Here is an 18313-nt window from a genome sequence, read left to right as displayed (position 1 = left end):
TACTATATCCAGCAAACCTTCTTCCAGATATTTATCCGAAAAAAATGAAATTGGCACCTTCTACAGACAGCTGCATGCCCATGTTCACTGCAGCATTATTCACAGTAGCCAATATGGAGACAACCTAGGTATCTATCAATGAACAAACGAATAAAGAAACTGTGGTATATATTTACAATGGAATATTACTCAGCCATAAAAAGGTGGAGATCTTGCCATTTCCTATAACATGGATGGACCTAGAAGACATTTTGCTAAGTAAAATAAGCCAGATACAGAAAGAAAAATATTGCATGATCTCACTTATATGCAGAATTTTTGTAAAGGTCAAATATATAGAGATAGAGAACAAAACAGTGGTTAGCAGTGTTGGGTAGGAGGGAAGAAACATGTAGGTCAGAAAATATGGCCGGGCATGGTGGCTCACGCCTGTAATCCCAACACTTTGGGAGGCTGAGGTGAGAGGATCACCTGAGCCAGGGAGTTTGAGACCGTCCTGGGCAACATAGGAAGACCCCATCTCTACAAAAAATTTAAAAATCAGGCAAGCATGTATCATGTGCCTGTAGCCGCAGTTACTCAGGAGTCTGAGGTGGGAAGATTACTTGAGCCCAGGAGATAGAGGCTGCAATGAGCCAAGATCATGCCACTGCACCCCAGCCTGGGTGACAGAATGAGACCCTGTCTCAATAAAAGAAAAGAAAATATATGGGATGAACAAGTTAAAAGATCTCATGTACAACATGAGATCCATAGTTAATAATAGTGTATTGCATTCATGATTTTTGTTATATGAGTACATTATAGCTGCCCTTGAGGGGTGGGCAGGGAACGGGTAACTATGAGAGATGAAGAATACGTTAATTTGTTTCACTATAGTAACCATTTACTATACACGTATATGAGATACTATACACGTATCTCATCATGTTTATACCTTAAATATATACAATAAAACTTATTTTACAAAAAACAAACTCAAAGTTATCTGAAATTTCTATACCTTAAATATACACAATAAAACTTATTTTACAAAAAAGAAACTCAAATAAATAAAGTTATCTGAAATTTCCAATGTCCCTAGCCTAGCTGTCTATGAAAAGCAATAGTAAATCCTCACTGAAGAGAGACAACAGCATCCACAGCTTCAAAATTATCTTTACAATTTTTATTATATTATCACTGACACTTGATATAAAATAACCTGGCATTCAAGAGGACAAGACTTGACTGAGAAACAAGGGAAAAAATGAGCACCAGAAATAAGACTACTGGATAATGCAGTAGTCATTAAAATAAGAAAGCATATTTGTCGGCAGCATATATTCTGAAAATCAGAAAATAAAAATAACACATAAATAAACAAAATAAGAGAGCATAGGCCAGGCATGGTGGCTCACACCTGTAATCCTAGCACTTTGGGAGGCCAAGGCGGGTGGATTGCCTGAGCTCAGGAGTTTGAGACCAGCCTGAGAAACACAGTGAAACCCGTCCCTACTAAAATACAAAAAATTAGCCAGGTGTGGCGGCGTATGCCTGTAGTCCCAGCTACTAGGGAGGCTGAGGCAGGAGAATCACTTGAACCTGGGAGGCGGAGGTTGCAGTGAGCCAAGGCTGCGCTACTGCACTCCACTCCAGCCTGGGCAACAGAGGGAGACTCTGTCTCCAAAAAAAAAAAAAAAACAAAACAAAACAAAACAAAAATAAGAGAGCATAATGTGTAAATGGAATTAAAAAATAGAATTGTGCCAAAGAAAAAGAACTACAAAAAGAGCCACAATAAAACTGCAGAACTGAAAAAGGCAAGAGATGAAATTAAGATCTCAATGGATGGTTTAAAAGATGATTAGGCATAAGTGAAAACAATTGGCAACATGGAAGTTAAAGAAGAAGTATATGTCTAGACTGAAGTGTGGGCAAACAAAAAGATGGAAACCCCAGAAAAGAATGTAAGAGACAGATGAGATATAACAAAAAGTTAAAATACCCATTTTTATAGTCCCAGAAAGAAACAAAAAAGGGCAAAAACAATATGTGGAAAAGTAACAATCAAGAGTGTTTCAAAACTAATAAAAGGTAGAGCACGGTGGCTCACAGCTGAAATCCCAGCACTTTGGGAAGCCAAGACAGGAGGATTGCTTGAACCCAGGAGTTCGAGACCAGCCTGGACAACATGGCAAAACCCCATCTCTACAAGAAATTTTAAAAAATTAGCTGGACATGGTGGCGCATGCCTGTAATCCCAGCTACTCAGGAGGCTGAGGTGGGAGGATCACCTGAGTCCAGGAAGCAGAGGTTGAAGTGAGCCAAGATCACACCACTGTACTGCAGCCTGGACAAGAGAGAGAGACACTGTCTCAAAAAAAAAAAAGAAAAACTAAACTAATAAAAGACATTAAGCCACAGATTCTAGAAGCATCATAAACCCCAATAAGGACAAATAGAAAAAAACCACACCTAGACAAATCATAGAAACACTGCTGAAAGCCAAAACCAAGAAAAAATGATAAAAATAGCCAGTAGGGGTTTTTTTTGTTTGTTTTGAGAAGGAGTCTCGCTCTGTCGCCCAGGCTGGAGTGCAGTGGCGCGATCTCGGCTCACTGCAAGCTCTGCCTCCTGGGTTCACACCATTCTCCTGCCTCAGCCTCCCGAGTAGCTGGGACTACAGGTACCCCACCACCACGCCTGACTAATTTTTTTGTATTTTTAGTAGAGACGGGGTTTCACCATTTTAGCCAGGATAGTCTCAATCTCCTGACCTCGTGATCCACCTGCCTCAGCCTCCCAAAGTGCTGGGATTACAAGCATGAGCCACCGTGCCCAGCCGGTTTCTTATACAGTTAAACTATACCTGCCCTAATGCCCTAATGACTTACCAATTCCAATACTACTTATGAAGAGAAATGAAAATACATGCCCACAAAAAAAAAAACTTGTAGAAGAATGTTCACAGTAACTTTATTCATAATAGCCAAGAACTGTAAATTAACCATACCAGATACTAAGACTTGTTATAAAACTACAGGATATAAAAAGCATGTTATTGGCAAAAAACAAACAAGAAAAAGCCCAACAAAATAGAAGATTTAACAGAAACAGACTCACATATATTCAGTGACTTAAGAAGATGACACTACAGAACAACAGAGAAAAGATGGTCCTTCCAATAAATGGCATTAACTCGACACACCCAGGGAAAAAAATGAATCTTTACACACACACACACACCCTCGACTGCACCATCACAGATCTGATTTCAAATGGATCAAAGACTATTATGGACTGAATTGTGTCCCCACAAATTCATATGTTGAAGCTCCAACCCCGCTACCTCAGAATGTGACTGTATTTGGAGACAAGGCCTTTGGAGGTGGTCAAAACAAAATAAGGTTGTTAGGGTGGGCCCTAATCCAATCTGACTGGTGTCTTTATGAAAAGAGAACATTTGGATACACAAACAGATACCAGAAATGTGCACATGCAGAGGATATGTTTGTGTGCTCAACCTCAGCAGTCAGGAAAACTCAAAAGGAAAGCACAAGGAGACATCATTGTACACCTACTACAATGGTTAAAATTAGTAAGACTGGTTAAGTGTTGAATATGAAGAGCAAGAGAACTCTCATACTCTGCAAACAAAGCATTCATAATCTTAAATTTACACAGAAGTACCTACAGTGAGAAGTATAAAGTTCTCTGACTCTAACATGAATATTATTTTCAAAAATATCTTACCTCTTTTTGAACAAGGCTAAATTTTTCAAGTAGTTTACTTTTTTCTTCAATTAGTCCAGAAAGCATTACGGCAAGCTTTTTCTCTCTTCCTAAAAAAGTCAATATTACCATGAGTAAATTATTATAAGTTTTTACATCACAACAATGAGAGTTAAAGCAGAAAAAAGAACTTACCCACATAAAGCCGACTCCTAACCTGAAACAAATTTTTAACAAAAATTACATTAAAACAAATACGCTCTCAAATAAATCAATTTATTTAACTTCTACTGCCAACTTAGAAATACGGGTTTCTTATTGCCTTTGTATAAATACAAGCCAAAAGTATTCTGTTTCCAAGAAGAAAATAAATGCTTTTTTTTGAGACAGAGTCTTGCTCTGTCTCCCAGGCTGGAGTGCAATGACGCGATCTCAGCTCACTGCAACCTCCACCTCCTGGGTTCAAGCGATTCCTCTGCCTCAGCCTCCTGAGTAGCTGGGATTACAGGTGCCCACCACCATGCCTAGCCAATTTTCATATTTTTAGTAGAGACCGGGTTTCACCATGTTGGCCAGGCTGGTCTGGAACTCCTGACCTCAGGTGATCCACCTGCCTGGGTCCCCCAAAGTGCTGGGATTACAGGCGTGAACCACCACTCCCAGCCTAAATACTACTTATTAAAGACTCCCTATTGAAGATTCACATTGCGAATTAGCATATTAAAGGCTCTGAAATAACTTTAAAAATACTTGTTTAATTTCATTTAACCCATTGCTCCCCAAACATATTTGACCCTAAAAAAATAATTTCAAGAAGCCCCTATCATCATATCCCCGATGCTAATATCCAAAATAAAACAGCCTGAGAAATGTTACCATAGGGCCATAGATCTGAACTGACTAAAGAAACGGTAAACCAAATCTTTTTCTTCCTTAACCTCTCTCTCAAATAATGAAGCAGGTGGCAATTCATTTGTAAAAGGATCAGCCTTAGGGCTGAGGTAACACAAACAAGTAGAAAAGAAATGAGGATTCAATCATCTACAGAATATGGATAGAGATAAAAGGGAAAACCTTTAAAAGACAAGATACTCTACAATGAGTGTACATGAAGAATAGATTTCAGTTCCTCAGATTAAGGAACTCTCAAAAGGTATAGAAAACCATAAAGAAATTGAAAAATAGAAGTTAAGAGATAGGGAAGTTCAGAAGTAAAGGAGCAACATCTGAAAAATAGCAGTCCCAAAAATGCATTAAAAATTTCCCAAAATTAGGCCAGGCATGGTGATTAACGCCTATAATCCCAGAACTTCGGGAGACCAAGGCAGGCAGATCACTTGAGGCCAGGAATTCTGAGCAACACAGTGAAACCCGTCTCCACAAAAAAATAGAAAAATTAGCCAGGCATGGTAGTGCACACCTGTAGTACCAGCTACTCAGGAGGCTGAGGCAGGAGAATCGCTTGAGCCCAGGAAGCAGAGATTGCAGTGAGCCAAGATCGTGCCACTGCACTCCAGCCCGGGTGACCGGAGTGAAACCCTGTCTCAAATAAAATTTCCCAGAATTAAAAAAAAGATGAAGCTCGGCAGAAAGACATGGACCTGTGTAGTCCCAACTACTCAGAAGGCTGAGAAAGGACTGCTTAAGCCCAGGAGTTTGAGGCTGTAGTGCACTATAATTGCATCTGTGAATAGCAACTGCACCACAGCCTAGGCAACACAGTGAGACCCCATCTCTTTAAATATATATATACATACACACACATATATATACACATATATATATGAAAGATCTTACATTAAAAGATTCCAGTTGAGCATGGTGGCTCACACCTGTAATCCCAAGACTTTGGGAGGCCAAGGCAGGAGGATGACTTGAGCTCAGGAGTTTGAGACCAGCCTGAGCAACACGAGACCCTCATCTCTTTATTTTATTTTTGAGACAGGGTCTCTCTCTGTCACCCAGGCTGGAGTACAGTGTCGCAATCATGGCTCACTGCAGCATCAACTTCCCAGGATCAGGCAATCCTCCCACCTCAGCCTCCTGAGTAGCCAGGACCACAGACGGGTGTCCTCATGTCCAGCTAATTTTTGTATTTTTTGTAGTGATGGGGTCTCACCGTGTTGCCCAGGCTGGTCACAAACCGCTAAGCTCAAGTGATCTTTCTGCCTTGGCCTCCCAAAGTGCTGGGATTAGAGATGGGAGTCACTGCACTGGGCCTGACTCTCATTCCCGACCCTCATCTCTTTATTAAAAACAAAACAAACAAAAAAAAAACCTCTGAATCCCTATGTAGTTTCTAACTTGTTTACTTAAAATAACAAATATGTTTCTCATATTATTTGTTCAGCCCAGTGACAAAATGAACATTCTCTTAGTATAGCACTGGTTACTCACCGATCTAAAACTTCTCCATGAAAAAAAGAGAACAGCAAAAAATCCAACAACAGCTGCACATATCACCAATTCCCATGGAAAACCATAAGGATTAGAATCTGGTCTCATACCTTCAGGCAGTGCTGCCACAACCTTCAAGATAAAGAAAAGTAAGTTCTTAAAAATGTACTTTTGGTAAAAATATTGATTAGAAACATAGGTACAAGTTTATGTGGTCAACACAGAATGGGCTGCCAGACTAATACCAAACAAAAGGTATCAGAGTACATTTTTTTGTCAACTTTCAATCACTATCGCCAAGTAAAGAACATCAGTATGGTGAAATGCAATTATCTTCAAACTGGAGTTCTACAGAGGTGACTTAAAGCTTCCAAGCATGAGAATAAGAGAAGGTCAAAGAAAGAAACTGAGTGATCTGGGGTTCAGGTACTCTTACCCTGATTTAAACCAGTTTCGGTTTTATCTACGAAGTATAATCAGTTCCCCAATATACAATTTCCCTACAGGAAGAAAAAATCAATTTGCAGCTTTAAAAATAAAAAGTTTGATTCAAAGCCAGCCTGGGCAACAAAGTAAGACCTGTCTTAAAAAATAAAAAAAAGTTTTGAACACCACTGATAGAGCTTTGGGTTTGGAGTTTGAATCTCCCCACCCTACCTCTGTGGGTCCCTTCTCTTATATGTAATGAGAATAATGCTGTTTGAACGTGCCAGATAGGTGCTCAATAAAGGGTAATTATTTCCATTATCTCCTCCAAAGACCCTGATCTTCTGACCATGGCCTTTCCACATTACTTCTCCCCACAGCAGACCTTCAGCACAACACAGCCTAAGGCTTTTGCTGTTGCTTCTATATTTCACCTTCCTCTGGGTCAGCTCATTATTCATCCTTACCTAATGGGGTTATTCTGCTCTTTGTTACCAGGCCCAAGATATTACTTGATCAAAAAGAAAAGGGGAAAGGTAAGGGGAAAAAAGAAAAATGCCATTTTAAGAACAATCTGAATTATGATGGGGTTTGATTCTTTTCAGGCTTTAACCCAAAACCTCTACAGCAAATCTTCCTTTTAGGCCCTTTCTGCCTATAAGAACAGTGTTTAATAGTTATTTTCCTCTACAAAATCTTTTATAACTCTAATCCAAATATGTACTCCTGCCAAGGTACTATCTATACTTCATTAACCTGTACCAAACAAACCTGATTATGCTTCTAAAAAATATCCGTTTACCCCGATCTCTGTTTCTGCCTCTCCCTACATTACCCTAGGTACCAGTTCGCAGAAATCCAGTATCATTACAGGCAATTAATGATAAAAAAAAAAAATACTTATTTTTGCCATTGGGGGAAAAAGGCATTCAATACACAATACCAGGGAGAAAAGTTTTCTTCACAGTTTACACATTTTCCAAGCATCTTACTTTTAGCTAACGTATTCAACACATAAGACGCACATTACCTCAAAAGTTGTGTAATCAATACGACCTATGACACTCTACTTTAAAAGGCAATTCCAAAAGCATCTCTCAGATCAAACACGTAATTACCTTTAGTACAATAATATTTCTTAGACTCAATCACATTTTATCAGCTCTTCTCTTCTAAAAGGACATGGTAAATTCTAGTTTAAAGCACTGAGCTACGGCCGGGCGCAGTAGCTCATGCCAGCACTTCAGGAGGCCAACGTAGGCGGATCACAGGAGGCCAGGAGTTTGAGACCAGCCTGGCCAACATGGCAAAACCCTGTCTCTACTAAAAATACAAAAATTAGCCAGGCCTGGTGGCAGGCACCTGTAGTTCCAGCTACTAGAAAGGCTGAGGTGGGACAATCACTTGAATCTGGGAGGCAAAGGCTGCAGATCAAAAAAAAAACTTTTTTTTTTTTTTTTTTTTTTTTTGAGACAGAGTCTCACTCTGTTGCCGAGGCTGGAGTACAGCAGCACCGTGTAGGCTCACTGCAACCTCCATGTCCTGGGTTCAAGCAATTCTCCTGCCTCAGCCTCCCGAGTAGCTGGGATTACAGGTGCCCACCACCATGCCTGGCTAGTTTTTATATTTTTAGTAGAGACAGGGTTTCACCATGTTGGCCAGGCTGGTCTCGAACTCCTGACCTCAGGTGATCCACCTGCCTTGGCCTCCCAAAGTGCTGGGATTACAAAAAAAAAAAACTTTAAAAAAATAAAATAAAATAAAGCCTTGAGCTGGTTAGATCTGGCAGACTGGAGAAAAGCAAAGAATCTGAGTCTTGGCCAGGCACGGTGGCTCAGGCCTGTAATCCCAGCACTTTGGGAGGCCAAGATGGGCGGATCACTTGAGGTCAGGAGCTTGAGACCAGTCTGGCCAACATGGTGAAACCCCATCTCTACCAAAAATACAAAAATTAGCTGGGCATGGTGGCGTGAGCCTGTAATCCCAGCTGCTCGGGAGGCTGAGATACAAGAATTGCCTGAACCCGGGAGGAGGCTACAGTGAGCCAAGATCGTGCCACTGCACTCCAGCCTGGGTGACAGAGTGAGACTCCATCTCAAAAAAAAAAGAAAAAAAGAAACTGAGTTCTAAAGGATTCAACTCAAATTCATTGCTCTGGTCTAAATTATTCTGGCTTTCTCAAGGAGATTTTTCACTCTTAAATTTTATCTACAACATAACACCCTATCTCACAAAAACATATAAAGAAAAACCAAATTTCTCAAATATCAACAAATATAATACAGAATTACATGTAATCTGATAAACTGGAATTTAAAGGGTGATGGGTAACCCCTCCAAGAGTAACCCTCCATAAAATATGGTAGTGATTAATCACAGAACACTTAAAATCTATTCCATTTCCAAAACGTGAGTACTAAAGGAGTTCAAGATCAAGTAGCTTTAAAAAAAAAATCAATCAAGTTGATAAAATATACTAAGAATAAACTAAAATTGTTTTTCATCTAACTTCAAACATGATATATATTAATAACAAAAAGAATGTCAACATGCAGACCCTGTGAATACTTGACTATAACACAAAGTTCCATTAAGGTACACCTCTCCAAGATAAAATATTAACACTAATCACTCTCAAACTCTTCCCAAACATAGAGGAGGAAGAAATACTTCCTAACTTATTCTATGAGGCTGGTATTTACCCTAAAAGCCAGACAAATACATCACACAAGAAAAGAAAATCACACACCGATATATCTTATGACTACAGGTGCAAAAATCCTCAAAAAAATATTGACAAACCAAATCCAGCAACATATAAAAAGGATTATGTGCCATGACCAAGCGAGATTTATCCCAAAAATGCAAGGTTGGTTTAACATACAAAAATCTTATAAACCATATTAAGAAAATGAAGAGGAAAAAAAAAAACACATGATCATCTCAATAGACACAGAAAAAGCATTTGACTATATCTAGCATGCTTTCATAATCAAAACATTCAACAAAAATTAGCCAAGCATGATGGCACATACCTGTAGTCCCAGCTACTCAGAAGGCCGAGGTGGGAGAATCACCTGAGCCCAGGAAGTTGAGACGGCAGTGAATCATGATCCTGCCACTGCACTCCAGCCTGGGCAACAGAGTGAGGCCCTGTCCCAAACAAACAACAACAAAACAAAACACACTCAACAAAGTACGATTTGAGGGAATTTCCTCAACCTGACAAGGAACATCTATGCAAAACCTACAGTTAACATCATACTTAATGATGAAAAAAAAAAAAAAAACCTTTTCTCCTAAGATCAGGAACAATAATGTCCGCTCTATCAACATGTATTCAACATTGTAATGGAGGTTCTAGCCAGAGCAATTAGGCAAGAAAAATAAATAAAAGGCATCCAGACTGGAAAGGAAGAAGAAAAACTGTTTGAAGATGACATAATGCTATTCTATATATAGAGAAAATCCTAAAGAACCTATAGAAAAACTATCAGAGCTATTAAGTTCAGCAAAATTGCAGAATACAAAATCAACATAGAAAAGTCAGTTGAATTTCTATACAATAGCAATGAGCAACCTAAAAATGAGATAAAGAAAACATTTCCATCTATAATAGCATCAAAAAGAATAAGATTATTAGGAATACATTTAACAAAAGAAGTGCACACTGAAACTACAAAATATTGTGGAAAGAAACTAAGGAAGACTTAAATAAATGTAAAGCCAATCCATGTCCATGGGCTGGAAGACTTCTTTGTTTGAGACAGGGACTGAGTCTGTCACCCAGGCTGGAGTGCAGTAGTGTGATCTTGGCTCACTGCAGCCTTGCCCTCCCCAGGCTCAGATGATCCTCCCGCCTCAGCCTCCCAAGCAGCAGGACTACAGGCACATGCCACCTCACCCAACTAATTTTTGTATTTCTTTTAGAGACAGGATTTTGAGAGTGGCAGGAGGCAGCCAAATGCCCAGGCAGACAGGGGCGGGTCCCTAGTGAAATCCCAACTTCAAGCCAAAGACAGTTTAAAGCTTGAAAGCCAAGCCACAAGTTAAACCCTTGGACCAGACTGAGAACTTGCCTTCTTGTTTGGCGCACTTTCCTCTGATTGATCCCCATCTTTCACCTATTTTACGTATACCTACCCTTTACTAATAAGTTTTCTTTTTCTTTTTTTTTGAGACGGAGTCTCGCCCTGTCACCCAGGATGGAGTGCAATGGCGCAATCTCAGCTCATGGCAACCTCCACCTCACGGGTTCAAGCAATTCTCCTGCCTCAGCCTCCTGAGTAGCTGGGATTACATACGCACGCCACCATGCTCAGCTAATTTTTTGTATTTTTAGTAGAGAAGGGTTTCACCATGTTGGCCAGGCTGGTCTCAAACTCCTGACCTCGTGATCCACCCCCATCACCCTCCCAAAGTGCTGGGATTACAGGCATGAGCCACCTGTAATCCGGAGCACCCAGCCTCTTAATTAGTTGTCTACATTGTCACGCCCACCTTTGAGTGGTGTCTTTGCGTTAACCTTTTTTGCATACTCACAAACCAATCAGCATGCACTCTCCATTCTGAGTACACAAAAGGCCCCAGACCCAGCCACACAGGGGGACTTTCCCACCTTCTGGTAGGGGAACCACCCCCTGCATTCCCTCTTTGCTGAGAGCTTTCCTTTCACTTAATAAATTCTATTCCACTCACTCTCTGGGGTCCGCATGCCTAATTCTTCTTGGTTGTGAGACAAAAACTTGGACGTAGCTGAGCTAAGGAGCAGAAAGACCACAACAGTTTCACCAAGTTGCCTGGGCTGGTCTCAAAGTCCTGGGCTCAAATGATCTGCTCACCCTGGTCTCCCAAAGTGCTGGGATTACAAGCATGAACCACTGCACCCAGCTTGGAAGACTTAATATTATTAAGAGAGCAATACTCCCTAAACTGATCTACAGATTCAATGCAACCCCTATCAAAATTCCAACTGCCTTTTTTGCAGAAATGGACAAACTGAATCCCAAATTCCTAAAACTGAATTCCTAAAATTTATATAGAAATGCAAGGGACTCCTCATAGCCAAAACAATATTGATAAAGAAAAAGAATGCGGATAAACAAAAACAACGTTGGGGGACTCATACTTCCCTACTGTATCTTACTACAAAGCAACAATAATCAAGACATTGGGTAAAAAAAAAGTTTTAACGATAATGTAGTAATGGCATAGGGACAGACACAGACCAATGAAATAGAAATGAGAGTCCAGAAATAAACCCTTAAATTTATGGTAAATTATTTTCAACAGTATTAAGACAAATCAATGAGGAAAAAACAGTTCTTTCAAACAAATCGTACTAGAATAAGCCAATAAATATCCACATGCCAAGGAATGAATCTAGACCCATTCTTCATAACATATATGAAAACAAAATCACTCAAAGTGGATCAAAGAACTTCCTGTAAGAGCTAAAACTCTTAGAAGGAAGCATAACTGTAAATGTTTGTAACCTTGTCTTAAGCAACGGTTTCTTAGCTATGACACCAAAAGCACAAGCAACCAAAGGAAAAAAAGATAAATTAGACTTAATCAAAATTTAGAACGCTTATGCTTCAAAGGACACACCAAGAAAGGGAAAAGAAAATGCACAGAATGAGAGAAAATCTTTCTAAATCATTTATCTGGTAAGCATTTAGCACCCTAAATGTATAAAGAATGCTTATAACTCAACAATAAAAAGACAACCCATTTTTTAAATGAGCAAAAGGAAATCAATAGACATTTCTCCAAAGAAGATATAAACAATAAGCACATGCTCAACATCATTAGTTACTAGGAAAATACAAATCAAAACCACCACAAGGCCTGGTGTGGTGGCTCACATCTGTAACACCAGCACTCTGGAAGGCTGAGGCAGGAGGATCCCTTGAGGCCAGGAATGTAAGGCAGCAGTGGGCTATGATCATGCCACTACATGCCAGCCTGGGCAACAAAGCAGGACCCCATCTTTTAAAAAACAAAACAAACAAACAAACAACAACAACAACAAAAAAAAAAGAGTGAGGCCAGGCACGGTGGATCACACCTGTAATCCCTGCACTTTGGGAGGCCAAGGTGGGTGGATCACAAGGTCAAGAGATCAAGACCATCCTGGCCAACATGGTGAAACCCATCTCTACTAAAAAATACAAAAATTAGCCAGGTGTGGTGGTTAGTGCCTATAGTCCCAGCTACACAGGAGGCTGAGGCAGGAGAATCACTTGAACCTGGGAGGCGGAGGCTGCAGTGAGCCGAGATCACGCCACTGCACTCCAGCCTGGGTGACAGAGCAAGACTCGGTCTCAAAAAAAAAAAAAAGAGTGAAATACCACTCACTTGTACACCCACAAGGGTGGCAATTAAAAACAAAAGAAAACAGAAAATCACAAGCATTGAAGGGGATGCAGAAAACTGAAACCCTCATAAACTGCTGGTGGGGATGTAAAATGGTGTGACCTCTGGAAAACAATTTGGCAATTCTCAAAAAGTTAAACATACGGTAAATATGACTCAGCAATCCCACCCTAGGTACTTACCCAGGAGAACTAAAAACATATATAAAAACTTATACACATACACATAGCAGCATTATTCATAATAGCCAAAAAGTATTAATAATCAATATGTCCATCAACTGTGACATAAATGTGATATATTCACACAACGGAATATTTTTTCACCATAAAAAGAAATGAAGGGCCAGGCGAAGTGGCTCACGCCTGTAATCCCAGCATTTTTGGAGGCCGAGGTGGGCAGATCACTTGGGCCTAGGAGCTCAAGACCAGCCTGGGTAACATGGAGAAACCCTGTCTCTACAAAAAATACAAAAAAATTAGCCAGGCCTGGTGGCATGTGCCGTGGTCCCACCTATTCAGGAGGCTGAGGTGGGAGGATCACCTGAGCCAGAGAGGTCTAAGCTGCAGTGAGCTGAGATCGCGCCACTGCACTCCCCTCTGGGTGACAGGGGTGAGACCCTGTCTCAAAAAAAAAAAAAGAAAGAAAAAAGAAATGAAGCTCTGTTACATGCTACAACATGGATAAGCCTTGAAAACATGCTAAGTAAAAGAAGCCAGACAAAAGGCCACATATAGTATGACTACATGACACATGCAGAACAGACACGTTCATAGAGACAGAAAATAGATTAGTGGTTGTCAAGGGATGAGGGGTGGGAATTAAGACTGCTAATCAGTAGAGTTTATTTTCTGGGGTAATAAAAATGTTGAGGAACTGTGCTGTCAGTTGCATAACATAGTGAATATACCAAAAAAAAGCACTGAAATGGACATTATAAAAGGATGAATTTTATGTTGTGTGAATATATCTCAATACAAAATAATTTTTAAAAATAAAAAAAAATTTAAAGCAGAACAATGTTGCGCCATCCTAGCCCCCAGGCCAGGGTACTCGCATTTAGCCAAAAAAAAAAAAAAAAAAAAAAAATGTGCAGGTGAGGATACAACGCACCAGACTAGAGAAAACTGCAAAATCTGGCTGCATTTCTCCATGTCTCTGTAAATTGGCAGTCCTGTAAAAACTAAATCTTGATTATTATTGTTTTTAGTGAAGAAAGGGAAATATGCTTCTTTCTATAAACCCTACCTCCATGAATAAGTTACCACAGCCAGAAACCTGGGAGTCCTTCTAGATTCCTTCTCTCTCACCCTTCACATGCAATCAATAAAGTCAAACATATTTTAGCTCTTAGAGGCTATTTCTCCACACAGCACCCTCTTTCCTATCCCTACTACTGTCACCTCTCCCTTAATCCCTATTTCAAGTTTTGTTTCCCTGACATCTAATCTACATGCTACTATCAAGAGCTTAAATTTTAAACCAAAAGTCTAACCATGGAAAAGCCTTCAACAGCTCTCCAACACCTACAGCACTTGGAACCTACTTACATCTCCGGCAAGCATCATTGCACATCACTCCCTAAGCCCACTTTACACTCTAAGTAATACAGCTCCTAGTTCCCTGCACACACTGTTTCATGCCTCCTCTGCTTAAGTTATTTGCTCAGCCTGGAAAGACTTTCCTAACGCTCAAGAAAATGTAATCTCTCCCACTCCTCAATTTCCCAAGCACTCTGTGTATGCTTAGATAAGCACTTCATCAGTTTCTACTTTGTACTATTTTTCTTTTTTTTTTTGTCTTCTCTCTCTTAACAGACAACATGATGCTAGTGGCCAAAACTATGTCTTAGTCCATTTAGAATCTCCATAAAGGCGCTTTTTTCATATTAAATACATACATATACGTATGCACTAGACAAACTATGAACTCATAAACACCATGGCAACACTACCTTTAATTCACATAACAAGAAAACATAATCATAACTGCCTCAATAATTAAGTGGTCTTTTTAAAGATTTAATCCAGTTTTTAAAAACACGGCGACATAAATGCCCCTACACATGTCAACAAAGATACCTAGAAACACTTAAGGGGAAAAATCTCTACAACCTGATTATAAACTAGACCTGAAAAAAAACCAAAATTTGAACACTGGGAGTTTACTATCTCTAGACTGTACATTAACAAGACAGAAGCGAAGAACAATCTCACTCGTGGTAGAACATCTCAAAAGGGCATTCTTTACCATAAAAAAAAATGCAGAATCAAAATTTCAACTCCCCGCCCAACCTCAGGTGTCCTTTCAAGGTTCAACGAGAAGTTACATCACTAAATGTAACCAATTTAAAGGAACAGTCCTCAAGTTTCTCACAGTCGAAGGAACCACGTGTCTCTGCTCAAAATAAACAACATAGCGGAAAGGCTCATTAGTTTTAGGAATCGGGAAACATTTACATCTTTGCAAAGTCCAGCTAAGCAAGTGCTTTCTTCACCTTCCCAGAGCCCCAGGTCCTCCTCCATCACACAAAAACCACTCAAGCGCCCTACAAGCCTGACTACTGCCTGGAACACAGGCCGGAGCCGGGCAGCAGACGAGGACTGGCTTCGGGACCTCCGACCACTGCGGCTTAGACCCCAAAGCCGGTCTACTGCTTCCTTCCCCCGGCGGCTCCCGCGACCCCTGGGCCACGTAACACTCATCGCGCCTGGGCTCACCCTGCGTAGCTCCTCCAGGACCAGCCCCAAATACGGTTGAGGGGTAGCCCCGGGCTCCTCCATAGCGCCAAAGCTGCTCTCGTGGTCGCCACAGTCACCCCGGCCTGTCCGGGCCACAATAAACGGCGGAGAACACACAGCCTTCGGTCCGGAACCCGAATCCGCACCCGGCAACCGGAGTGGACCACTGCGGAGCCGGCTGCGGGGGGAGCTGGGGGACAGGGGTACCCACAGGCCTCACAGGCCTACGCTGCCCTTCCCGACCCTCTTGTTATACTTTACATCCTGAGGCAGCGCAGGTCCGAGCCCGACCCGCACAAGCCTGCGACGTACCCTGTCCTCGCCACCCCACCCCTCGGTTTGGTTTCGGCCGGGCAGCCGCGAGAAGGCGGGGAGGTGCGGACTGCCGCAAACTTCCCCTTCTTCGCGCAAGCTTCGCAGACGTGTCCCGGTCGTTCGCTCTTAAAGGGGCCGGCGCTCTACCTAGCGAAGCCACCCATCCCTGGTAGTGGAGAGGCTTGGGACTAGAGGATGGGATTCGGCCTCATACTCTGCACTGTTGTGTGAGCCGCACAACCCCAAAGACCAGGGCTGTGTCCCAAGGTCCCCCGCCTCGGGCGGCCGCGGTGGCGGCGGCGACGAGGCTTCTCCTAGAGGCGTCTCGGCGCAACCCCGCCCCCTCGACCCAGGGGCTGACTCCAGGCCCAGCCCCGACACCGAAGGCTTTCTTTCCGCAGCCTCGCTGGAGCCTGCTGTCTGCGCCCTGCAGAAGTCCTGACAGCGGCGTACCCCGGGAGACGCCGGCAGCCCCGAGAAGCCAGCCGCCGCCGTCATTCCAGTCAGAAAAATGGCCTGCGGGGCACGCGCCGGTGCGCCCTGCCAACCATGTCCGGACTTTGGACTTTGGACAGGAAGGCGTCCCGGCTCAGCTGTGGTCTGATCAGAGTTTAACCTGTCCCACGCAAGAGAACCTCGATCGGGTTTCCTCGCTTACCTGAGTCACCTGGGCACTTGTTAGGCCCAGCTGTCTTCAGTTCCATTAGCGGCCAGTTACCCAAATGCTAAATCAAATCCCCGTGGACCTTGGCCTGGCGCGGCGCGTGCTGTTTTCCTCCGAGAGGAGGAGCTAAAAGTAGCACCTTGCCTTCTAAATTTAGGACCCTATTTTTAGGACCGTCGAATAAAGTGCCAAGTGCTGGATTTGTTCGTAGGAGACGGTTTTAGCTGACGTAGGTGTAAAGGATAACCCATCTCATACATATGTCTTCCTTGCCAGCATAATCATTCTCATATTCTGCCTTCTCACTCAAGTACTTTGGTGAAGCAACTCAAAAAGGAGCAGATACTTCCTCCTAAACAAATCACCCAAAAGAACTCAATAGATGAACAAAATCTTAAATCCTTAGGAAATTTTCCTGATGTAACCTCTTGTAGCAACGAATTGTTATGCCATTTAAAAAAATCAAAAACGGGCCCAAGTTCACAGCAAGTGATTTTTCAGGACCAAAATGCGGCCTAGCTTTTCAGAACTCAGATTGCTATTTCTCCTTTGCCACATCAGCCTGAGGAGTTTCAGGAAATGCTAATATCAGAGTAGCCGAAATTGCTTAGTAATTCTCCATTGTTAAGGTATAAGGTATTACACAACTTTCATACGTGTTAGACAGTGTGTATTAAAATTACATTATGTGAATGGTTTATTAAAGTCAAAACAAGCATAATCAAACTTTTTAGAATTTCACAGACTCCTAGAACAATGTGTATGCCTCAATTAGAACATTGTATTACTCAATAAAAATTCTTCAATGTGTCTGAACATTTTCAGGAGACTCCAGAATCATTTTCAGGTTTTAGAACTTGCAAAAAACAAAAAAAAAAAAAAAAAAAAAAAACCTCCCTTTGCCCTCCCTAAGTCACTCTATGTCCCTCTCCAATTTTCAATAATTACCATTCCAAATATTAAAAATATTAAGGACAGAGAATAAAATGAAAAAAAAAAAGAAAAATCCAAGTTGCCCCCATAGCAAAAACACAGTAAAGCTTAACAAACTTAGTGCAAAATTCCAAACCTCATTTTTTTTCAGTATGCTTAATAGTTATAAACTCACCTCTTCCTCTGGACTTTGCAATTCCATTTCTTGAAAAGCTCATGTTAAAATTTCCTAACATGTAACTAAAGTTCTACCAGGCACCTCATATCCTTGAGAAAGATTTCAGATTCTAATACATCCTGCACTCTTCTGTTTCCACACTGTGATCCTGTTTTGACATTTGTGTGGTAAAGGGGTGCTACAGGTGGAGTTGTGACTACCAACCCATAACCCAATTTCATGGACCTCACTCATTGTTAAGTATATACATATACTCACACACATATATAAGCACCTATATGTGTTTTTTTTAAATGTACATATTACTACCCTCTTACAATCTATAATTGAAAAGAAAAATCCTGAAATCTATAACTGATAAAAACTAAAATGTTTTATTCTATAGCCTATTCATATACAGTACATGATCTCTATCATTTAAAAGATATTCAAAGACTGTCCTCCATGAGTAGATATGGGATTTTTTTGGTCTTGTGTAGTACCTGTTTTAAAGCAGATGTTAGAACAAATGCTGTTAGTGTTTGTGATAGATACTAGAAAACATCCAAGAATATCAGAAACATGCTA

The 18313-nt window shown here is 41.2% G+C and overlaps 1 protein-coding gene across 19 annotated transcripts in view; it reads right to left on the bottom strand.

Annotated features, from left to right (window-relative positions):
* MIA2 (MIA SH3 domain ER export factor 2) overlaps nt 1-18313 on the bottom strand; it is a 247692-nt gene that overhangs the window by 198439 nt on the left and 30940 nt on the right. For 4 of the 19 annotated variants that reach the window (XM_063715294.1, XM_054529854.2, XM_054529861.2 and 1 more), the window contains exons 1-4: nt 15636-16291; nt 6112-6243; nt 3910-3931; nt 3736-3824 (exon numbers count right to left, since the gene is read on the bottom strand). In XM_063715294.1, the coding sequence (XP_063571364.1) occupies nt 3736-3824; nt 3910-3931; nt 6112-6243; nt 15636-15698 (306 nt within the window). In that variant the 5' untranslated portion in view covers nt 15699-16291. 19 annotated transcript variants of the gene reach the window in all.

The sequence above is a fragment of the Pongo abelii genome, chromosome 15, assembly GCF_028885655.2.
Source record: "Pongo abelii isolate AG06213 chromosome 15, NHGRI_mPonAbe1-v2.0_pri, whole genome shotgun sequence".
In the NCBI taxonomy this organism is placed as follows: Eukaryota; Metazoa; Chordata; class Mammalia; order Primates; family Hominidae; genus Pongo; species Pongo abelii.
The sequence above is the reverse complement of the archived record's forward strand: the minus strand, read 5'-3'. Positions and strand labels throughout refer to the sequence as shown.